The sequence below is a fragment of the Epinephelus lanceolatus genome, chromosome 7 (genome assembly GCF_041903045.1).
Source record: "Epinephelus lanceolatus isolate andai-2023 chromosome 7, ASM4190304v1, whole genome shotgun sequence".
NCBI classification, from domain to species: domain Eukaryota; kingdom Metazoa; phylum Chordata; class Actinopteri; order Perciformes; family Serranidae; genus Epinephelus; species Epinephelus lanceolatus.
In genome coordinates, this window is record NC_135740.1 from 21,906,327 (window position 1) to 21,931,478 (window position 25,152).

At 41.1% G+C, this 25,152-nt stretch overlaps 1 protein-coding gene across 2 annotated transcripts in view; it reads right to left on the bottom strand.

Moving 5' to 3' along the window:
* Positions 1-13,504: 13,504 nt before the first annotated feature.
* The window catches only part of LOC117260823 (uncharacterized), a 158,820-nt gene continuing 147,172 nt past the window's right edge, over positions 13,505-25,152 (bottom strand). For both annotated transcript variants that reach the window (XM_078169292.1, XM_078169293.1), the window contains 8 exons: positions 24,626-24,706; positions 23,433-23,596; positions 23,160-23,316; positions 22,914-23,049; positions 22,269-22,476; positions 21,738-21,867; positions 21,108-21,194; positions 13,505-17,833 (listed from right to left, as the gene is read on the bottom strand). In XM_078169292.1, coding sequence (XP_078025418.1) covers positions 14,733-17,833; positions 21,108-21,194; positions 21,738-21,867; positions 22,269-22,476; positions 22,914-23,049; positions 23,160-23,316; positions 23,433-23,596; positions 24,626-24,706 — 4,064 coding nt within the window. In that variant the 3' untranslated portion in view covers positions 13,505-14,732. The remainder of the gene's footprint in view (positions 17,834-21,107; positions 21,195-21,737; positions 21,868-22,268; positions 22,477-22,913; positions 23,050-23,159; positions 23,317-23,432; positions 23,597-24,625; positions 24,707-25,152) is intronic.

Below are 25,152 nucleotides of genomic sequence, written 5' to 3' on the forward strand. Positions count from 1 at the left end.
TGCTGTTAATAAATGATCCTTTGTACCAAGACATCTCCACATAGTGGAGCTATTGTAAACATGGTTGACACTGATTTTAGCACATAATGTGCATCATCATCAATGTACATGTGAGAGCTTTGCACGTGTTTACTTGTAAGTGTGTGCATGCAACACACAGTTGAGACTGCGTGAAGCCTCAATAATCACCTCTGTTGGATGCATTTCTCATTTATGAATTATAACTCTACAGTCTGTGAGCCTCTTTCTGATCTTTCCCAACTGTTCTTCACTATGAAGGCTACTGAAACGTGAGACTTAATGGCGGGCCTTGGTAGACTGCACTTCATGTAAATTAAGACTTTAGTCCCGCACTGACTGATTTGTTCGGAGACAAATTTAGAAGCAATAAATAATTCAGCAGATTTTTACCCCGACATAATCATTTCAGCTCATATTAAACTGGACAATTTGAAGAAGAAGCGCTATTTGAGGATTTAGGGCAGACGTAACAAGAGTTACATAAACATAAAGACGGTCCATTGGGCAGCTTTGTGGTAAAACTGGCTGTTAGTTGTGTCTTGCTTAAGGGAAAAGATGTGATAATAAAAATGGGGCAGCAGGTGTTTGGATGAAGGCAATGCCTCTTTTATTTTTCCAACTCAGATTCTGATCACTGTTTAAAGCTGAATTTATTTCCCTTCCACTGAGAAGTTTATTTCTCTGACACAAAGACACAAGCTGTTTGAGGGCATGTGTGTTTTGGGAGATTCAGGCCTTTGACCACTGTGATGATTCAGTCATGTATTTGCAAAGAAAGGGCGTGATATTATCTTTTACAAACTCATTCACAGTGGTTAATTCAGCAAATCTGAGCTCAGACCAACTGCAGTATACTGGAATTTTTTCAGGTTTAACTAACAGCATCTGTTATTTTGTTTATGACGTTATACACTTCAAACTAAAATTTAAAAATAATAGAGGTTAGTTAAGTGGAGCAAACTCCTTGCACATTTCACAATGATGCATTTCTATAGTTGGTTAATACTAGGGCTGGGCGATATGGATGAAAATTCATCTCGGTATTTACAGACTGACTGGCAATACACGATATATATCTCAGTATTTTGTATGATATGAGCAACATGTTTTCAGTTGCAAGTCAAAGCCACATGTCACATGTCAGATGACACAAGCACTTTTATAAAAACAGATTGTGATCAAAATAAAATGCAAAGACAGGGATTTCATTCCCCTGTTTGAAAATATGCAGCTGCACAACAGTTACACCTCCAAAACACTAGTCAGCAGAGGAAGGGCTGTAAATTTAGTTGATTCAAAACACACATTAAACATGGCTTAATAGAGACAATTTCAAACACAAGTACACAAATCAGCTTCACTGTAATTGCAGCATTCACAGACAAAGCACTTGTCTTTATCTGGACACATTTTCCCCACAAATACAACATGCTAACGTTATTAGCACAAGCCTATGGCATTTTACATTGTGCAAATTAGCCTAATGGCTAGCGGACCTTCCCTCTACTCATATGAAACCAGGGACAACAGCAACATTTAACAAAGGTAACGTTACAAAATTCGGCTCCATTACAACTCACAAGGTTCACTGACAAAATACCTGTCTTATACTAAACACATTTTCCAAACATATATATATATATATATATATAACATGCTAACGTTATTAGCACAAGCCTACAGCATTTTACATTGTGCAAATTAGCCTAATGGCTACCGGACCTTCCCTCTACTCATATGAAACCTGGGACAACAGCAACATTTAACAAAGGTAACGTTACAAAATTCGGCTCCATTACAACTCACAAGGTTCACTGACAAAATACCTGCCTTATATTAAACACATTTTCCAAACATATATATAACATGCTAACGTTATTAGCACAAGCCTATGACATTTTACATTGTATGAATTTAAATGAGAGTTTTCCTCTGCTCATATGAAGCCAGGATAAATCACACACAAGACTTAAAATGCTATTTTGCAGGGGCTTTATTGACTTCACATTTTTTTGTTTCTTATCTGGGGAATTAAAGTAAATAAAAGCTTCGTTTCCACTGAGGGAAATGGCTTCAGCCTTCAAAAATAGACAGGACGCCTGCGTCACTGCGGCATGTAGTTTCATCTCTGGGGTGCTGCACATCAGGCTATGGCTTTAAAAAGTGTTGCTGGAGAACTTGCAAGTGAATGAGTCGGGCGAAGCTGTGCAGAGAGTGTGAGAGAGGGGAGATGCACACTGGTATGCATCATGTAACACAACTTGACCCGATATCGATATAAACGCTGTTGTCTAAATGTATATCTTGCTTGAAAATATATTGACGTATCATACATAGTTGTTAAATTGCCCAGCCCTAGTTAATACTTCTTAAAATCGTTTTACATCAAATAGATATTCTTTCCAATGATATTTTTTATTTTAGACGACTAAAATGTAGATGTGTTTTTCAATATATTTATGATGTGAAATATTCATGATCAATATTATACATCTGTTTACAATCACAGGGCTGCTCACCAGAAGATTCATACACCACATCCAACAAGCGGCTCCTGCATCTGGGGGGAAAAAGGCTTTCAATCTTATGTAGTTGTGTGTGTGTGTGTGTGTGTGTGTGCTTGCGTGTGTGTGTGTGTGTGGGCATGTGTGTAGGTGTGTGTGCATGTGTTTGTTGGAGGCAGCATGACCTCTGATGAGTCAGATGAGTCACGTCTTCTTTGCATCTAACCTATAAAAAGATTCCTGGCTTTTTACAGGTCTCTAATGGACTAGTCACAAGGAACTAAATTTGCTTCAAAGACACGTACGCAGACACGTACGCAGACACACATGCACGCGTGCGCGCACACACACGCACGCGCGCACGCACACACACACTCTCTTCAGTTATACTCTTGACAGACTCTCTGGCAGCACGCTGACTGCATTCTGCTAATGACAAACACGAGGCACGACATCAACCAGGCTTCAACTGGAAGTAGAAATGACAGGATGTAAATTTATGAACAACATGACAAACACAAGATTAAACACCAGTCATGCTGGTGGTATTTGTATTTGTTGCTGTGCGTGTGTTTACAGGGAAATAGCAGTCTTATCAGCAGGCATATTAAAGAGATTAGGAATGGGCCGAATTGTTTTAATGGCTCTCAGCTGAACACCAACAAGACTGCACTGACTCTGATGTGTTTATAATGTGTGGACTGTAGAAAGGCAAACAGTGGGCCTTTGTCACAGAGGACATTAGGAACAACACAGGTGTAAGAAATTAAATTAATGACGGCTGAATTACATTTAGCTGCTTTGATTTTAGGATCCTTGTAACGTACATGCTACCTCACTGACGTATTGGAGCATCCAATACTGCATATTGGATGCTCCTCCTAATGAAGCATTTTCTGATTAAGAAGTTTCCTACACAATGCCTCTTGCCTGTTCACGGTCACCTCTGTACATTGTCATGGATGCGTTGTACACAAACAACAGTTCAACACATTCTCACTCCAGCCTTGTCACATACTGACGTTTTGGTCATGGACTTCTCATGTCCACGTACGATGTGCAAGGTACCCTGGGTACGTTGGTTGTTGATGTTCTGGGACACTGTGTCTTCTTTCAATATACACTTCCGTTTTAAGGAAATTTAATGTTTACATACAGTCTCTTTCAAAATAAACGCACTATGTCTGTACAACACTGCGAATTGACCTGTTATTGCTTCAACAACAAACACAAATTGTTGGGTTTAGGAAAAAAGGACAGGGTTTGGCTTTAGAATCTTACGGGACGTGAACTCAACCAATGCCTCTCCCACCTGTCAAACTCGGACTTGCGCAGCCTTAACTTTTGTCCTTGTCCCACTACGTTTCTCCCTGATGCCGCCGGGCAAAATGTAACGGCAACGGGCTGTGTATCATGCTGACGTTAAAGGACGCCTTTTTTTTTGTTGGTTTCTCATGCCACAAGTCACTGCCTAAACACCGGATTTCGACAAATTCAGAGTGGGACTGGGCTATACAGTTTGCAAGGCTTTTTAGGTAAAGATGCATGTTCAAAAGAAAAGCCCACATTTCTGTTCAGGAGAAGAAAAATGTCTAAGTTGAAACAATATGAAAGACTAGGATATCAACAGGTTTTTGGACATGCCCAAATATCACAACGCCGACCTGTAATTTTTTATTGATTTTCCAGGGACAGTGCACAGCTACTTATTTGCACCAGAGTTAGCTATAAGCACATTTTCATCTGTAGTTAAAGACGGAGCTTGAAGTAATGAAAGAGGGAGTTTGTGTTTGCAAAGTCCAACAAATTCGCCACTTGAAACTTGCAAAGAGGCAAAATGGCACAAACGGCTCCAGTTGTTCCACTTTTCCATATTTTGACATGTTAGGCATTGGAGTATGTACGGCTGCATGAATATTAATAAAAACTGGAATTTTTTTGTGCATGTAAACGTAGTCACTGTCACACTCACTGAAACAACTGAATAGAGTGGAGCCGTCATTAGCACTGTGAGTAACATCTGTGCTTTTCCTATGACAAGTCGAAATGTCTGCTGTAAAAAAATACCTACTGCACGGTAATATTTTTGAACCACCGCCTTAAAATTAAAGCAGCTGTGCGGAACTTTTTACCATTCATAAAACTGTCCCTAGTTTGTATCACCTCCCCTTGAAGATCTGCATATTGATTTGAACCCAACAGTGACGAAAAAGCCTTTCTCTATATGGCTATTTAGCGTAGCCTGGCTTGGGTTGGACACACAGTGGAAGTCAGCAAACCAGAATACGGCACCTGGAGGAGGAAGTAAGTCTGCATGCCTGCAGCGGCCTGCAGCCTTTAAACCACAGAAGAAGAAGGAGCCGTGTTTACGAGTAGGATTTAAGAAACAGGCTAAATGACATGTAGTAGGGAGTAGTCTCTTGTACAGTAGGTGGTGGTATGCACCTGGAAGTTGTTTGCAATCCGCCAATAAATTGAGAGAAGTGTGTTTACAGAGAGTGTTCTTCGAGTAAGCGGTACACAACGGGCATTGCTGAACACATAACAGTTTTACCAGATGTATCTATAAAGACTTGGTTGTACTTTTGATGTCATGGCGGATAACGAAGGAGCACCATCTAAAAAAAAAAAAAGAACAGAAGAAGGCTTAACGGGACAGTGATAGGGCTCGAGCCCAAACGAGTGTAAACCTCGGTCGGGCATTCACCAAGTGGAGAGAGCTGAGAGAACTGAAAGGTTTTAAAACTGATCCCGAGTTGGCCCTTTTCCTAATCAACAGGTATGTAATTTTTGTTTTTATTTAGAGAATATACCGCAACTTGTTAGACGTTGTTTCACTTCAATATATGACGACATGGAAGTTATAAGCAAGCTAAATGTAACGTTAGCTGATGTGAACCGCTTTTGTCTAGTAATGTTACAACCATAGACTAGTAACGTTTCAACAAATGCCAGAAAATGATCTGTGACTGTGACCATGAACACAAATATGCAGCAGGCAGTTGTCCTCAGTTTATAAGAAATTCAGAGCTACACCAGAACATTTATGATTTTCCTCTCGCTCTCCAAAACAAATGCATGCGGTAATTGCCGGTTGCTGTCGAGATTTTACGACACCAGGCTGTGGGTGTCATACCGCTTCGACCAAATCAATGAAAACGTAAAGTTCCACACAGCTGCTTTAAAAGGTATAATATGTAGTTTTTCCACATAAAAATGTCTAAAAACGACTAAACCAATATTATATATTTTGTTTAGTTGTGTACTTTGATTATCAGAAATGTTTCCAACAATTTTTCAAACCCAGATAAATATGAAATATTAATAACAGTTACGGATCGTGTCATTAGGTCACAATGGCGGCGTAACTCCAGTTACCATAGACATTAAATGAAGGAGAAGAAGAAGAAGAAGCAGACCGGATGAGACGTCAGAGAATGAACGTTTCTGTTGCTAGGCTAAGCTAACTCGTCATGGATCATGGTTATGCATTGACGGTTGCTGCACCTTCTGACACCGAAGCTGTCCTGGTAAACAAGCCGGTAAAACGGAAATGTACGGGTCAACCAAGCGATCCCAGAAGAATTTGGGGTAAGAAGAGAGCTAAATATTGGTTTGGCTTTTCCGAGAAGGAAAGAGCTTCGCGAAAATCTAGGACTACAATTTGACGCCGACCTCGCGTGTGTTCTACTAGACAGGTAAGCAAACATCTGGCTGATGTTATCGAAATATTATATATATAATATAATATAATAATATATAATAATGGAAATGATATATAATATCATTTTCACCAGTGTACTGCAAGCACTGCCGCCCGCCGGGACACCAGCGCTGTGGAGCGGTGTGGAGCGGAGGCTGGCTAACCACAACATCTAACGATAGGTTTCTATATTGCTGAGCTGATGCCGGTAAATGAACTGCATTTATAAAAGAGGCAGAGGAATAGCTAAACATAAGACGCACTGAGCAAGAGAGAGCAGCAGAGAGGGAGAAGCCATCGCTAACTGTAAAGCTAAGAAACTAGCAGTTTGCTCAAATAACTAGCAGATTGCTAACCGCTCAGCTAAAGTAAGTAGCATTTCTGAATAGAGTGTAAATAACTGAGGTTAGCGAGACAGTCGCTAAAAAAGAGAGCCATGACTTTAACACACGGAAAACCGGACATTATAATCAGTTTATAAAAAACCCCCGGACGCCTCGGATGGGACGTGAAAAGTGGACATGTCTGGGCAAAAGAGGACGTTTGGCCTAAGTAACGTTACTACTGATAGTTAGATCAGAGTTTGACGATCCGGTGTAGGTACCAGATCGGCTCGGGCTGCTACACCGGCCGACGGACCCCATTTGCATAAAGTGAAACAAAGTGAGTATAAATTCAGTAATATACCTCATCCATGAGCATTTCTCTGCTGCTGAAGCTCGCTCTGCCAAAAAAACTGCCACAGTCGGTTTCAGTTACAAGGAGTGAGGAACGTTAGATCTGTATCTGTTATATAACTACAACTCCCATGATCTCACGCTACTTCGTGACGTCATCCAACTCCGTCTTCTGTTATTGTTTTGGTTTGAGACCCCTAGCGGCAGAAAATTACATATTGCACGTTTAAGGTCAAAAGGTTAACTCATGGAAACATACTAAGTACTAAATTCACTTTAGCCTTCTATTCTTTTCTCCTAAACCATTAACACGTTACTGGTAAGTGGCTATGATCATAAAATTCTTTAAATGTTCTTCAATTCCACATTTATTTGGCATTGGTGGGGATACTTAATTTGCAATTAGAGCAGTCCAGGTTATTATGGTATGGATTCAAATGTAGCAGATTTGTAAAATTCATTCTGTGAACTCAAATCCAGCTAAGTATATAACAAAAAAAAAAAAAAAACGTTTTAAAGATTAATAATGCTGCTTATGCCAAATTCCTCCCCTACCTGTGTTATGTAACTTAGAAATAGTAACAGTAGCCCCAAATGTTTACCTCTAGCTCCTCCCCTCATGTGTACATGTACAGAAGGTTTAAGTCCTGCCCACCACAGTACACAGGGAATGTTTAATCTCAAAACAGTGTGCTCCAGTTTGTCAGTTTCCAGGTTGAACAACATGTTACCTCAAAGACGTGTGTTTTCTCCTGATTAGTGGGTGTGAAAAATCAGCAGCAATATGTATACAAACCAAATTCTTAGGGATCCTTACTTATTGTACATACAGTTTTTGATTTTATTTCACACTTGCTTTGGCAATGTATGAGTATGTTTCCCAAGCCAATAAAGCCCTTTGAATTAAAGTGAATTAAATGTTGCCATATTAAAAAGCACTGCGCCCGTGTAACAGAGTGTTCAATATATCACTGTTTCTGTTTAAATAAATGGTGGGGCTGAATGCATCCATGGTTAAGAAAGAACAGGAGCTAGCAGGAAAACCAACACATTTTCTTAGGAGGAAAAATAAGTCCTCCATTCTCTCTCTCTGTTTTCCACAGCAGATAATTTGATCTGCCACAGTAGGAGAAGCACAGGTGTTACTAATAACATTAACGATGGCTCCAATCAGTCCAAGTTTCCCAGTAAACCATGACAGTCTGTGACTGAGCAAAACCAGGGCCCTGAAACTCACTGAAAGCCCTGAAATCATTCACTGTATCATTTCGATCTGTGCTATTCCTACTGTGACATGTCAAAATGTCTTCTGTGAAAAAGGCCCACTCTTCTGTATCTGCCATGGGATCAAGATTTTATACTCCTCCAACTATTAAATTCAACCTTTTAACCCATCTTACAACAGAATGCAATTATCTTGAGCAGTTAATCGCAGTCACATACAATGTCAGCATAATATTTTCACAAGTTATTTCAGGATGTTTTTATACACAAAGACAGAAGGAGGGTTCATCACTTCCTGTTCAGTGTGCCTCTCTTCTCTGTCTTGAACCTCTTGTTCTCAGCCACTTACAGGTCCAATAAGAATTAGATTGATACAGGAGGATGCTTATGTTTTATGGCTGATAAAAGCTTCAGTGTGTAGGATTGGACACTTTGAGTTGAAGGATGGATAAATGGAGAGGCTCTGACTGTTGAGTCTGGTTATTGATTTTTATCACTGAGCTTCCAGCAAACTGGTCATGGCGTGGTTCTCTGCAGGGCAGAGAGGGGAGATTTCTTAGAGAGATGACTGACTCCTCAAAGAAAAAGTTCTTTTGAAATATTTTTTGGGGGAAAATTGTAATCACAGAGGGTGGGCAACATAACAAGATTACAATGTAATGCAGTTACAGTTAATAGAATCACACTGGAATCCATCTTGACTTATGAAGCTTGTAGTCATTTGGTCATTTGAATTTTGTCAAGACGTTCAGCATTAATCCACTGCAACAGAACAGTGCTTCTCTGAAATAGTCTTAACAAAAATCACCATGGTGGTTTGTTGGATTGTACTGGACTGGAAGGTGTCACTGTTACCGTATTGTTTTATCCCACCTTGAACATTGAGTATCAGTACAAACCACAATGGGTAAGTTTTCTGAAATGAGTCAAGAGAGCAAACATGAGCTTCTAAGTTTCCTCACAAAGAAGAATCAAAAGAAAACAAACACATATTGACTATCATCCCCTGCTATATACAAATATTCCTCTCCATTTTGGACAGTTTCCGCCAAACCACATAAATGTATCATCTGAAGTTTTGGGAATATAAGTGTTAGACCTTGTTAATCTATTTCCTGGTAATACTATGCTTTGACTTTATCTCCCAGCCCAAGGGGATACAATGCTAACTGACAGCTAGCATTATTGCATCCATGCAGTCCTCATTTGCTGCAGTGATGCAGTAATGAGTGTAACAAGACTGGTGTGGCTTCTTTACAAAGTCCACATGAAGTCAGCGTCTGAAAACAAGCCAAAAGGGAAAAGAAGACAAAACCAAAAAAAAACAACTGATTATCTTATGAAAGATGTAAACAACTGAGGGTCCATCTCAAGTCTTGCACAGATGGAAAAAAATGCTCTTCCTCATGCATGTTTCTCCTCAACTACTGTAAATCCAAAACTGCAATTTCATTATTAGTTTTGAATTGAATGACTTGATATTTTTCACAAAATCAGTGTGAGTATGAAAACCAGGGGCCATACTCACAAAGCTTCCTTGTACAAAGAGTTGCTCCTAGTGACGAAATTCAAAGATTTTTTTTTTTTTTTTTTTTTTTTTAGAATTATGACGTTTTCTAAGAATTCCCCCTTAAAGTTAAGACTAGATCCGGGCAAAGATAAAAAAGTTATTCACAGAGCGTCTTAGCCCTAAAGAGAGCTTCTGAGGTAAAAAACTGTTAAGAGTAGGGAGGAGGGACTATTGAGGTATTAAGGTGCTACAAATGCTGAATGAGAGTAAGTAAATGAAACTCTGCAGAGTCGATCATGCAGGAATATTTGTGGTTGATCTCTTTAGGGATAATCACACATTGCCTACCAAACGAAATAACGCTATAATGGCAGAAACATTATTTTTTTCCACTGTAAAAAGTTGTGGATGGTATCAATGGAACCGTTCCGTACCGTCCCCATTTTTGGTCCCCCCTCTGTTGGGGTACCTAGCACACAGATCTGGTACTAAAACATGGAGCTGTGAACACTGCAGTCTGTTGATTGGTCAATAGCTGACAGTCACTCTGCTCAGGGCTGAGCTGACGCTGGTTTTGAGGCTCATGTAACCAGTGTTGATACCGTGGAGAGTTTTATTAATATACAGTAACTATTAAATGAAAGGATGTTTTGCTGTCTCTTGCAGCAGCTGGAGTCGAAGAAAACAATAACCTAATTCACTGGGCCGACTGCCGGTGACTTTTAAGGTGGAACATTTACTTGTAACGTTACTCAATGTATGTGTTGACAACGTGAAACCACCACCACGCCTAAAATTTCAGTGTGACTTTGACCATTGAGTGGATCTTCACGTGTTTATATATTTATATATCAATTTCAACCAGGTCATGTGAAAGCCTCAAAAAGAAAAAAAGAAAAAAGTGTTGTGGAGCGTTGTTCCTGTGGGCTAAGGCAACACTAAACCCCTGAGCTTGCCTGAGAAGGACTAAATGCACAAACCTTCTATTTTTAAATATCCCATTGAGATGGACTCTCACTGCAGCCTGTTTTATTTTGCTCAGAAAATGTTGGCATGCAGCCTTGTTCTGTGGATGATAAACGAGGTGCAGACTAATAAAGGAGGAAATACAGTGAGCGCTGGACGGAGCAGTGAGTGACAATAACCCCGCCCACATTTAAGGGTACTGTTTGCAGTGGAAACAGACTTTTGCTTCCAAAGGTACCATACCAAAAGTGTTGGGTGAAAAAGGGGCTTAAGACATTTGGAAAACTATAAAACAGCAACAGTGCAGCTTCAAAGACTTTGGTTTGTCTCAACATTCCAACAGCAAAGTGATCACATGAAATTGACAACACTTTCAGCCTCATATTGTGACTCATAACATTTCATTTCCACTGGGTGTCCACACCTTTCAGGTTCACAAAGGGTGTGTCTGTGACAACCAATCACACCTGATAAAAGAATGCATCACACCTAGCAACAGGGTCACACCTTCTCACTAAGGTAAAAGTTTCTGTCCCTTCCTTGCTCAGAGTTACTCTGAGAACTTTCCTAAATCACTCCTAGTCTTGGACTCCTCACTGTATTTTTAAAGCTAAGTTAGGAGCTCTCCGAGAGGGTTCTCAGAAAGTCTGTGAATATGGCACCAGATACTGAGTCTGATCTTGGAGTGCATTGTAATGGTATATTTCCTGTTAAATGTGTTTACAGCTAATTTCTACTCATAGAAACACAGCTGATCTGGGGCTCATCTCATGCTAAAGGGTCAGTCCACCTACATAAGAAAAAAAAAACAAAAAACAAACATATTGTCCCTCTCACCTCAAGGATATCCAACTACGCAGTTAGGATTTTATTTGCACAAGCTTTGATTATCTGCCACCCAGATACAAAAGAGGTGAAGGGAATCTATTAGTGCTCAAAGTGAGGAAAGGTCAAATCAATAGCAACACTGTTTTTCAGAAACAGTATTCAGACCTGAATGTTAACAATCGATGTAACGTTCCATAGAAAAGAAAAATGAAGGCTACATTTCCTGGGCTACATTTGAAATCCAATGGGTGAGAATGACTCTGCTGAAGTTTTGTAAAGTCATGCTGACTCGTGCCTGAGCTGCTCCATCAAGAATGAAGAGAGTGAGCTTATCTTTATTATATTAGACTCCATTTTATCAATCAGTGACTTTGTATTTTCTAAATAAGATTAGTCCAAAGACAGTCATGCTTTGAACTTGATATTCTGTAAAGATAGGGTGAAAAAAGACAGTAAAATGGTGGTTTGATCATAAACATGAACACAAGACTACAGGTGCTATGTCTCCCCCTATGTGTCAGATATTGCATTACAGTGCAATTAGGGGTTAGACATACAGTGGTGGAAAAAAGTTTTCGGACACCCTTAAAATTTTACACAATCTCAAATATTATCATGAAATATTTGTGGAAAAATCTTTTTTGTGTTTCAAAAGGTGTGGCTGCATTAGACAGATACAAACAAATACAAATTATATTTTTTTGTTTATTGTTTACAAGAAAAACTAACAAAACTAAATTCTTGACAGTTTCAATATGTCAGTTCTCAACATTGTCGGTATCAAAGTCAACAAATAACAGAGAATGTGTTCAAAACTGAACAAAAAATAAACCATCACATCATCAAATTAATATTTAGTAGTCCTGCCACTGGCGCGTAGTAGAGCTCTAATCCTGGCTGGCATGTTCCCCACGAGCCTTTCACACTGTTGAGGGGTAATCTTGTCCCATTCTTCTTGAATTACTGTTTTTAATTCTTCTAAATTCTTTGGTTTATGCTTTGAAACAGACCTTTTGATAATCCACCACAGATTTTCAATGGGGCTCATGTTCGGGGATTGAGCTGGCCACTCTAAGACCTGGATACTGTGCTCCTGCAGCAAAGTTCTACTGGCCTTGGATGTGTGGCAAGGGGCATTATCTTGTTGTCCTGGCTATCCAGTTCTTGTGTGCCTGGGCCCAACCACGCTGGGCTAACCTCTGTCTCTCATTGATCAGGGGCTTCTTGATAGCCTTGTAGGACCTTAAGCCATGATCTAAAAGTCAGCCACGTACAGTGCGGGTGGAACACTGGACACCAGTTTGGTTTGACCACTGCTGCTGAAGCTCCTGTGATGTCATTCGGCGGTTTTGCCTGCACATGCGGATCAGGATGCGGTCATTTCTTGTTGAGGAAACCCTTGGATGCCCAGATCTTGGTTTGTCTTCCAAGCTGTTGGTTCGTCTGTATTTCTGCAGAGTGTATCCAACTGCTGAAAGACTGCATCTGCACTTCCTGGCTATCTGGCGGCAGCTGTACCCTTCCTGGCTGAGAATCTTTATCTTCAGGCGTGTTTCCTGCGTTAGGTTCCTTGTTTTAGCCATTTTTGTGTCTGAAGAACTTTCAAATGTGCTGGCTTTATGTAGACACAAAGCTTGGCAACAAAAATTGTGTCTTTTAATAAAAAGAACGACCTTCATCACTGGTACCAAAATGACCCAATACTCAAAATTTCTTATGTATTTTTATGGAACTAATCAATTTTAAGTTTTTAATGGCTTTTTTAGGATTTATTTAGTATTTTGGCTGTGACTGTACTAAAAGAAATTGCACTTGAAGACCTAAGAGTGATTCTTAATGCAATATTTCACAAATGCATGGGGTGTCCGAAAACTTTTTTCCACTACTGTAGATTTAAGAAAAGCTTGTAAGCATGTTACTAATGATTTGATGAGATCGCTTGTGCTGGGTTAACCTGAAACTAGTGACATAACAACTACTGGTTGCAGCAAAAAAAAAAAAGAAAAAAAAAAAGTTAAGGACAGCATGATTACTGTCAGAGGAACAAAAAAAAATATCACAAAACACTGAGTTTGCAAAATACCACAGGCACTTAAACTTTAATAAATATTAAACATTAAGTTCTTTTTCATATGTACAGATATTGTACAGAAAGATCCGTAGATGCTTTTGCAGCTGCTGCACGTCAGAGTGTACCAAAAATAACATTTTTTAGGAAAGAAAACAAACTGGCCATCAAAGCTTCTATTTGGATAGTTAATACAAACAGGTTTTTTTATCCTATTGTTATATTTTATATATGTACTTCTTGTACATAAAAGAATGCCAAGGGACATTGCTTTTAGCAACACTTACAAAAAAAGCACCATACTTGACTGACCGTTAAAAAAGAAAGACAAAAATGCAATCAATATTTTTTTTCTCTTCACTTATTTTGTTTTTCCACCTAGCTTAATGAGATATCAAAATATATTATCAAAATTCAGGAAGCACCACATGTTTGGCAATGTCCCTCAACATTACTGTAACTTAACTTCCTGAGAGATGAGAGACCCTTTGCAGTCAGACAGACGTTTGCTTGGGAAAAGGCAACACAATTCAAGCAGTGTAAACTTTATACAATTCAATTAAACCATAACAGAACTTTGACTTTCTGATTGTATTGCATTACCATATCACTTCCAGGCCTCCAAAAGCTCCAATTTGCCGTGTGTATGGTATTCAGAGTGCTGGCCACTTAACAAGGAGACATTTTCATCCTGTCCTACAGAAGCTGTGTTATCTGTTTGTGGGGAAATGAGCTGCAGTCCTTAGCTGTGATGTAATACGGAAATGGAGATTTGGATTTTAGGTCGGAGATTTCGTTGCTCAATAAGTGCCAGTAGGAATAATACCATTTTACAAACAACATTATACCTTATCTACATCACCATTGAATCCACAAACAAGACTGTGGGTGGTTTGGGGGGATAGAAGCTTGGATTTGTAAAGTGCTGGTCAAACTGGCAAACTGGATGGACACTTTTTATCCCTTCTGTTTCTCATTATTGTATTTACACAGGCGAGGCGATTTGCTTCAAATCTGCAACAGTCTGTACTCTAAAGAGCTTTTCTTTATTCAAAGCAACTGTTCAAACATTTGGCCACAGTATTTTCTCTCTGCAACAGTCCTGATTGTCATGCGAGTGATATGACACAGAGAGTTTTTTTGTGCGGAAAGGCCTGACGGAAAGCACCATGGCAGTTCAGAGGGAGTTACACAGGGCATCTCTATAAGAGAAATGAAAAGGCTTGGTCTATCATGCTGCGTGGCCTCTCTTCATCCTGAGGAGAAAGTTCCTCTTTTCCTCCAGAAGCTCCTGAATGCGTTTGTTCTTGGTCCTCTCTCGGAGGTTGACCCGTCGCTTTGGGATGAGATTGTTCTGGGAGATGTCGTTGTCCACGCCGATGATCCTGTTGTATATGCCATCGATCGAGTTGTCCTCACTGTTCTCCTCTGGTCTTTGCTGAGGTCGGGTGACAGTTGTGATGGCTGTTTTTGTTGTTGTCGGAGTGATAGTGGTGGGAGGTGAGAGTGTGGCAGGGTCTGAGGTTGTGGTGGGAACAGGGATGCTCACAGGAATGTATTCAGACAGGTCCTGCCAGGGCGAGGAAGCGAGGTCCATCATATCCTCATTGTCGATGGTTGGGATCACCATGGTGAAGCCGTCGTCTAGCACCATGGTGTCACTGACCACTCTCCCGTTGCTGTAGGACACTGTGATGTCATCGCCACTGGGAATGGTCCCACTGGTCACTGTGATATCACCACTGCTTGTCATTGTGACATCACTATATGGCACCGTCCCACTAGGCATGCTGACTTCTTCAAAGTTAGCGGTTCCAGCTGGTGTTACAACATCAACAAAAGTGCTGGGTGTTATGGCTGAAGCATCCTGATACCACAGTGGAGGTTCATCTGAAGTTGCTGTGTTGTTATTGATGTACGTAACATTGATTCTGGACTCAGGGAAAGGCCCGCCTGCAGCTGTTGCATATACACTAGTGCTGGATGTGATAGTGGAAGAGAAGTACTCTCTCAGTTGATCGGGTCTTGTATATGGAGTGGGAGCTGTGGTATAATATGAGGGAACTGTTTTAACTGTTTTCTTTTTTGGATTAGTCTTAGCCTTGTTCTGATCGACCTTGGCCTGAGAATGTGTGGCATTTTTGGTACCTGGTTTTGGGATCTTTTGAACTTTTATTTGCACTTTCTTTGTAACTTTTGTCTTTGGTTGAATGTTCTTTTTGGGATTGGCCTTTGGGGGAGACTCCTTTTTGGGCGTGGGTTTGGTTTTTTTCTCAGGAGTAGCCTTCACCGGAGGTGTCTTTTTGAGAGTGGTCTTAACAAGGGGAGTCTTTTTGGGAGTAGTTTTTGCCAGAGTAGTCTTTTTGGGAGTAGTCTTTTGTGGGGTAGTCTTTTTCGGAGTAGTCTTTGGTAGGGTAGTCTTTTTGGGAGTTGTGTTTGGTGGAGTAGTCTTTTTGGGAGTAGTCTTTGGTGTGGTAGTCTTTTTGGGAGTAATCTTTAGTGGGGTAATCTTTTTGGGTGTTGTTTTTTCAGGGGTTTTCTGTTTTGGATTAGCATCTGTCTTCTTTTTAGGATTGATCTTTGGTAGAACATCTTTTCTGGTAGTATTTTTAAGTGCAGTATTCTTTTTAGGATTGATCTTTGGTGGAATCACCTTTTTGGGGTTTTTCTTTGGTGGAATATCTTTGGGCTTTGATTGTAATAGGGTGTCTATTTTTGTACTGCTTAATATTGGATTAGTCATAGTTGGGCTGGTTGTTTCTGGGGAGTGTGTGGTAGGTATCATGCCAGATGTTGTTGGACTATTGGTAGTGCTCTCTAACTGTGGGTCCGTGTTCTCATCTAGGGGATGAGCAGTAACACTGGTAGAAGTTAGAATAACTGAGGCAGTTGTTTTGGAAAAGGTAGTGGGGAGGACGGGAGTGCTGGTGGCAGCTGTAGCATGAGTGGTAAACATTTGTGTGGCACTGGGTGGGGATGGGGTTGAGTGGGAAACAGCAGTGGTAGAGGCAGGAGGATGAGTGGTGGTAATTTGTGTCGTAGTTAGTGGGGAAGAAGTGGAATGAGGAACAGCAGTGGTAGAGGCAGGCAAATTAGTGGTGGTCATTTGCTTTGTACTTAGTAAGGAAGAGGTGGAATAAGGAACAGCAGCGGTAGAGGCAGGAGGATGGGTGGTGGTCATTTGTGTTGTACTAAATAAGGAAGAGGTAGAATAAGGAACAGCAGTGGTAGAGGCAGGAGAATGGGTGGTGGTCATTTGTGTCGTAATAAATAAGAAAGAGGTGGAATGAGGAACAGCAGTGGTAGAAGTAGGAGTACCCTTTGTTTTCTTCTCAGGATTGATCTTTGGTGGAACAAATTTTCTGGTAGTGTTTTTTGGTGTAGTATTGTTTTTAGGATTAATTTTTGGTGAAATATCTTTTCTGGTAGTATTTTTTAGGGCAGTATTCTTTTTAGGATTGATCTTTGGTGGAATATCTTTTCTGGTCGTATTTTTTAGGGCAGTATTCTTTTTAGGATTGATCTTTGGTGGAATATCTTTTCTGGTCGTATTTTTTAGGGGAGTATTTTTTTTAGGGTTGATCTTCGGTGGAACATCTTTTCTTGTAGTATTTTTTAATGTATTCTTTTTAGGTTTGATCTTTGGTGGAATCACCTTCTTGGGGTTTTTCTTTGGCGGAATCTTTTTGGGCTTCGATTTTAGTGGGGCGTCTGTTTTTGTACTGCTTTCTGTTGGATTCGTCATAGTTGGACTGGCTGTTTCTGGAGAGTGTGTGGTAGTTATCATACCAGATGTTGTTGGACTATTTGTAGTGCTCTGGAACTGTGGATCCATGTTCTCGTCTGTGTCTGGGGCAGACAGAGGTGGGGAATGGGTAGTAATACTGGTAGAAGTTGTACTAACTGAGGCAGTTGTTATGGTTAAGAAAGTGGGGAGGACAGGAGAGCTGGTGGCAGCTGGAGGATGAGTGGTGGTCATTTGTGTGGCACTAAGTGGGGATGAGGTGGAATGAGCAACAGCGGCAGTAGTGGTAGGAGGATGAGTGGTGGTCCAGGGATTGATGGTAGAAGCTATAATGGTGGTGCTGACAGCTCCGGTGGGTTGAATGGTGCTGAGGTCAGAGCTGAGGGTGCTGGTGGGTGGAGGGGCTGTAACACTGGGCAGGATGGAGGTGATGGGGGTGGATGTGGAGGTAGAGTTGGGTCGAGGCTCTGTAACGGTGGCACTGCTGCAGGACTTGCAGCACATGCGCTTGAACTCCGGTATAGAGCAGTGGCGTTTAAGCACCTCCATACGACAGAACACGGAGCGGTCTCCATGACAACGCTGGCCTGTGGAGGAGAGAACAGAGAGCTGAGACTGGGTGCAGCCAGCGGTAAACATAATGAAGAGGTGTGTGTTTATGTGTCTGATTGCTCAAATATATCTTTGTACATGACAGATTGTGCAACAATAACAATATGTTACATTGACATTAGTCTTTGTGTGCATGTTGTTTATACATAAAGTACATGCATACGGGTGTGAGTGTGTGTGCTGGTTCCACACCGTGCAGAGTACAGTAGTAAAGCCAGACCATTAGCAGAGGATGCAGGAAGGAAGAGGAGAAAAACCCAAACATCAAGAGCAGTCATGAGATTAGTCCAGAGCAACTGAAATGGAAAAAGAAGGGTCGCCAGTCTTGTGTTGTAAATATAAACGTTTCAGGTAATTTTGACTTTTTCTTGCCCGTGCAGCTTCGTGTTGCCTTTGCGTCGAGTATCCCTTATGTTTTAGTTGTTCAATTTTAATCCTCTACGACTTGACTTGTACCCTTTTTGTACCATGCCAGTAAAAACAACGGCGTTCTCCTGGCAATATTTGACATTTTCTCTGACAAAGGATCTAGCCAGTGAACATTCCTGGTGAGAGAAAGATCACACTTTTTAAAACATTTTTATTGATACAACTTTGCTGTTGAGAATGACAGTAACTGAAACAATGAGATGTACGCCCCCGCCTGCTCAATATATAGATATATTCTTTTCTTAAGAAAAATAATTCAACTGTATCGAAAGTTACAAGTTCACAGTCACTTTGGTAAAACACTTCATTACTTGGAAATCAACCAGTCAATCTGTTTATCGATTGAAAAAAACAGAACATGAAATACATAAATGATATTTGCTGTTTAAATGAAATACATAATTTCCATGATGATGTAAAAACTGGAATGGCACATTAAGTGTCATATGAAACATTTACAAAACATTAATAAAATTTCCCTGATAAATCAAAGTGCATATAGACGCAGTGCACGTAGTCCATCTGAATGTTTCTTCAACGTTAGCCAAACGTTAGCCAGCCCCACACAGCAGGCCAGTGAAGCCACAAAACAGTTACCCATAGTATAGAATATTATAGAAGAAGATAACAGTCATGAACATTATTAAATACAGTCAACACCAATGTTATATACAGTCGCACTGCTAGGTCTGGCTTGGTCTCATACAGTCCAACTCCAGCAGAAGGAAACCTTGGATAGCTCGCTACATAGTCACAACAGAAATATGTGATCACAATACAATGACAAGTCTGAAGTGTTTTTTTTTTTTTTTTCTAGATGCCATATGTGTCGATACCCTAGGCCCTTTGTAAACCCTTCCCAGTAGTCGGACATTGGTCCAACATCACCTTGGTAGGTTTGATGGTTGGCGGGTGTGAGTTTGTTAAGTTGGTTTGAAGCTGCCTCTATTCCGAGTGAAACTTTGAATGAGTAAAGCCATCTCTTTCACAGATAAATGCCATTACATTCAATCCAAGATAAGGCATTGTTCATGTGGTTAATGTTCATCAAAATAAAATGAGATCATTGGACGCTCTCAAATCAAAGTTTATGAGGTATTTCTGTATCTGATCGCAATGTGTAAAAGCCCGAATGATGAAGCTCCCATACACACACACAGACATGCACACACAGACACACATACACGCACACACACACACACGCACGCACACACACACACACACACACACACACACACACACACACACACACACACACACACACATACACACACAGACACATTTACAGACAAGACTAGTACATCTCATTCAATCACGCAATTCATTAACACACTCATCTAAGCTTACACACACACATCCAGAGACGTAGACACACACACAGATGCACTCACACACATAAATACACACGCATACAGGTGATGGATGCAAATGTGCATGACAAAACGTGATCCTATCCTTAAAGAAAACAAGAAGCGACAGTAAACCACTGATCCATCTGAGAGAATGGAGAGGCAACTAACTGACCAAGTCCTGCATAATATAGGTCTAACCCCTTCCCCCCGAAACACTTTACCTTTATTAAATATTCATCTGTATTCATGTAAAATCAATAAAAAAATACACATAACAGTCAAGGATCTAAGCGATCAATAGCAGTCCAAAGGTTTTAGGCAAATAAGCTACAGCTTATTCATGGTAAAACATTATTAATATTATTGTTACTCATATAGATTTAGATTTATAGGTATATATAAATACAAATATATTTATAGATGTATTTGTTTAAAGTCTGCAAGCACAAATAAGCTGCATTTATTGAACTTTAGTATAACAGTCAAAGAGAGGATGGCTGATGATGAGGTGAAATGGGAAGCAACCTCAAGCGGTCAGACTACCCTGTTTTTTTTTCCTTTTTTTGATTTTTTAAAATTAGCCTTCCTTCAAGATTATTCACCTCACTGTTCCCTCCCCCGAAAAAATCAAAAGGTTTACTGATGTCACTTCCTGTCCCTGTGCTGAGTTCCTGTCAATCTGAGAATGGAACGTAGAATGAGACGCCATTCTCATCCCCGAATGGAACCAGGATGTCAGATGAGCACTTTAGCAAAGATGTCCTCATTGTGACAAGATCACATTCACAATAAAGCTTTCATATTTTTTTTATAACTTTTTTTTTCTATATAGATATTTATATACCTTTTCTGTTTATTTTCACACCTGTTTCTCCCCACAATGACAGTGCGCTACAAAAAGAAAAAAGCGCAGCTGCATCTCAGGAGTGGTAACCCATGACAACACGCAGCTAGCTCGCGCAAAACATGGCCGCCAAATGCAGAGGGGGTCCCCTCACACGTGAACGGCTCTTCGACACGTTCTCAGGAGGTGCCCATGAAAACCTGTTCGCCTTGCCACTTCGAATCCTTTTCACATCAAATTTTTTGTTGATCTTTTGAGTGTTCGACTGGCCAGCGGTTACAACACAATGCTCCACAAAGGAGAGATAGAGAGATAGAGAGAGAGACAGAGCAAGAGAGAACCAACTAGCACACACAGGAGCCAGAGACCTCCCCCCAGTCAGAGCCGTCTCAGACACAGAGAGAGAGAGAGGCAACATCCCCCCCCCAAAAGAGAAGCGAAAGCTTTGCCGCTCGCTCACGGGCGTGGGCACAGGCACGGGCCGTGGGGGAGGTCAGGGGGCCAGTCGGGGCCGGCCCTGCAGAGACAGGAGGACAGAGATGGGCAGGGCCCAGCAGAGGACAGACATGCAGCTGCGGCTGCCGCTGTGGAGGCCAGGCTGGGAACTAATGAGGGAGGTTTTACGTGAGGAGATCTTCGGGAAGTTGGGGTCGGGGCGAGACAGCCACTGGATCAGGATGTTGCCGTTCTTGTTGAGGTCTGATGAGCCCTCTGCAGAGAGAGGAGGAGAGTGATGGAGTCGTTAGGGTGGGAGGGTAACTCTTTGAATGGTTATTAATGATCATCTTCCCCATCTTTTTTTTCTACATTAATATCAGAACCTATTTGCTGAGATCTGGCAACATGGTGGCGGTACAGTGGTGCAGTGGATAGCATTGTCCCTGGTTTGAACCCAGGGTGGGGGAGCCCTTCTGTGGGTAGCTTGCATGTTCTCCCCATGCCAATATGGTTCATCTTCGCGTACTCCAGCTTCCTCCCACAGTCCAAAGACATGCAGGTTAACTGGTGACTCTAACTGCCCGTAGGTGTGAATGTGAGTGTGAATGGTTGTCTGTCTTTATGTTAGCCCTGCGATAGGGTAACCCCCCCCCCCTTTTTTACTATAAAGATGAGTCTCTCCAAAACTGCAAATAAGATCCGCGTTTAACAAAATGAAATTTTAAGACCACTGCATATAAGTGAATTTGAGTGACTTCCACATGTATGGTTTGCCCTGGCAGGTTATCTGTGGGTTTGAAGTTCATTAACACTCACTGGGACATGGATCCAGGCGACAGACTCTGATGGTGTCAGGCTTACTGTCCAGACACAGGCCGATGGTGTTGTCCCTGGTGTGGCACAGAGCCTGTCTCTGCTGGGTCCCATTACCACATGTCACCGAGCACTGGAGGGAGGCACAGGACACGAACACAAACCAACACATTATAACATGTCACCAAGTATCCTGTATAGACACATAAAAACTTCACTAAAAATGTAGAACAGTACAAAGGCGTTTAAGGTGCACGAACATCACGACTGACTGATCGTTTTTTAATCATTACTCTTGGTTTATTGTTAGTAGTAACAGTGAAGATCACATGATCTGTTTCTCAGAGGCCTGTCAGACCTGCCAAGAATAAAGTTCTGAGGAAGTCTTGTGATATTTAAAACACCACATGTCTTACAAAAATACCAGCTGTTGGGCTTCAGTACAAAAATATCTGCACAACTATTTTCCTGAGAAAAACTCAAATAGGCCAAACATCATTTTCCATCTCCCTGACCCACGTGCGGCCGACATACCTGCGACCACGGCCCAACTCTCCACTGGGTGGGGCAGGGGTGTCGGTTGCAGGATCTGCGGGTCTCGGGCCGCTCGTCGTTGCAGTGTTTATTGTGGATGGCGCGCGTGGTGTTGTCATCTGACGGCTGGACACAGCTGACCGAGCGGACTTGCATCCCTGTCTTTCCACATGGTTTGCTGCAGTTCTGCCACTCCCCTGTCACCCAGCTGGAGAGCATCACGGGAGAGAGAGAAACAGAGAGAGAAACAGAGAGAGAAACAGGAGCTCTGAGGGCACTCAAAATGCCAAAATGCTGAAGTAAACAATGAAAGAGAAGGAAAGAAAAAGACAGCTGAATGCAGAAATGCTCACCGGCCACTTTATTAGGTACACCTCTTCAACTGCTCGTTAACACAAATAGCTAATCAGAAACTGCTGATCTACTGGGATTTTCACACACAACCATCTCTAGGGTTTACAGAGGATGGTCCGAAGAAGAGAAATATCCAGTGAGCAGTTCTCTGGGTGAAAATGCCTTGTTGATGCCAGAGGTCAGAGGAGGATGGCCAGACTGGTTCAAGATGAGGGTCCAACCCGGCACTAGCAAGGTGTACCTAATAAAGTGGCAAATGAGCGTGTGTATATGTATGTGTACAATGCATACATGGGTGGAGGGCAGGGCTTCTGGTTGCAGTCTCTGGTGTCTCCTCTAGGTTTCATGTTGGATTTGTTACAGTAGCTCTTGTGGACCATCTTACTGTCGACTTTTCTTCTGCAGCCGTATCGCAGGTACTGCTTCCCTACAGCAAGAGGAAAAACAAAAATTGAGTGTAAGCACCAGAAACATAAAGACAGGTATGAAAAATGCACAGTTCACAGTTTTACAAGTGTTCTCCTTGCTCTACCGTACCTCCTCCGCAGACCTTGGAGCAGTAGGACCATTTCTTTGGAGCCCACTCATAGGCACTGTCCTCTACCAGCATGTTGTTCTGAATGGCACTGTCACTGTCCATGTTCATCATGTACTTATAAGACAAATTCACATCCTCATCGCCGTGTAATTTCATCTGGAAATAAAAAAAGTGACAACACTTAAGCTAGCTGACATTATTTCAGACAAAAAGAAAGATAATGCTTGTGTATAACCAGATTCAACACTGTCTTCATTTAGTTAAACGTGTACCATTATCAGAATTCCATGTCTGAGAGGACCGGTGGTCTGAAGCGTCTCCTTGTCTTTGTCATTCTCGTATTCCCACTCCACGCCCTTCTCTATGACCGAGTGGGATTCTGGGTATTCGTTTTCCCCGTTCAAGAAGAACAGTCCTGATGCCACGTTCTTTACAGCTGGAGATGAGGGAGAAATATTCATTGATTACACTGGTGAGGGGTTAGTGTGTGGGAAGGTTGTGACAAGTAGTTCATGTTGTAAATTAAAAATTTTTTAAAATAAGGTAGTAAACAAATAGAAAACTTAAGTAAAACAATTATTGTGTATGAAACGTTTGGAACTTAATTTCTGTTTTGGTTTTTCCCTCTTTGTACTAAGTAATGACTATTACTGTGTAAAGTCCTATTTACATGGGACTGTAAATAGGACCCACCCCCACCACCACATCTGTGTTTCATGCTTTGCACACATAAGCAAAGTATTTTATTTGAATTTACTGACGCTATCCCCTGAATATGATGCACACGTCATTTGTGAAACCACTCTACACAACACAGAAACTGTTCTTCTGATTGATTTGAGCTGGAGCCTCCTGCACCCAAAATGCAGCCAAAGTTTTTATTTATAATTGCCTCTGTAATATTCAACCAGAAAGTGAGGCAGAAACAAGCTCAGGAGAAAACAAAAAACCTGACTACAGCCCCAAATCTGCGAGATGCCGATTTACACGGGACTAATGTTACCACATGACCACTAAGTTTGGGGAAATATGGTAATTTGTGGTGGATTTTTTACTGGAACAATTACAGACATGGCAGATTTGCAAAGGATTAGGATCCCAGAAGACTTCCATGATTATTAGAAATTACAAAAGGTCCCCAGGTAATACTGTGTGAATAGGTCTTAAGAAAAGTTTTTGTATAGTCTGAATGAAGTAGTGAGAGGGTACTTGAATATGAAATGTCAAAAGGGTTTGTATAATAAGCTTAAGCTTCAGCCTACACCTTTATGTTATTTTGTATATTTGTTTTTCCTTTTAATTGAATGCCTTATTGTTATTTATTCCTTTCAATGTGAATTCATTTTGCAGAAGTGTTAACGATGACCAAAATAAATTGCTACTGCTACCCCTATGATCACAAATGTATACAATACAGTACATTACATACACACTGAGAAGGAAGCAGTGTACATCTGTCAAATACCTAACGTGTGTGAGGTTGCTTTCAGCTCTTGGATCAGTAAATGTCTCGCTCCTCTGGGAATTTCAAGAACTTTGAGGAAACCTGAAATGAAACACACATCTGGTTTGTGACTCCGACATCATTAAAAGCTCCTTTTACAGTTTCCTGACTGAAAGCCTTGGCTAATCCAGTAAAGAGGCCTTGCTCATTTTTACCAAGTATCCCTACTCACAGGTTAAAACCATAGACAATTCTCACCCAGAGTAAACATGTGATTCTGGGAATTGTGGTGATGTAATGTTGGTCTGTCCTGACATCAAAGGTTAGATAATATACTAATAAACATGCGCTCATAGAGTTCTTGGCAATGCTTGACTCACGTGGAAACATATCAGCTGAGATCTCACTGAGGACATTGTTGCAAATCTTCCTCTAGAGGGCGATGTTTAGCTGAACATAACTGACTATAAGGACACTGGCCAACTATTTATGCTGTACTTATCAGCATGATGGACAGCTGCTACACTGATGTCATGTCTGTCCTAGAT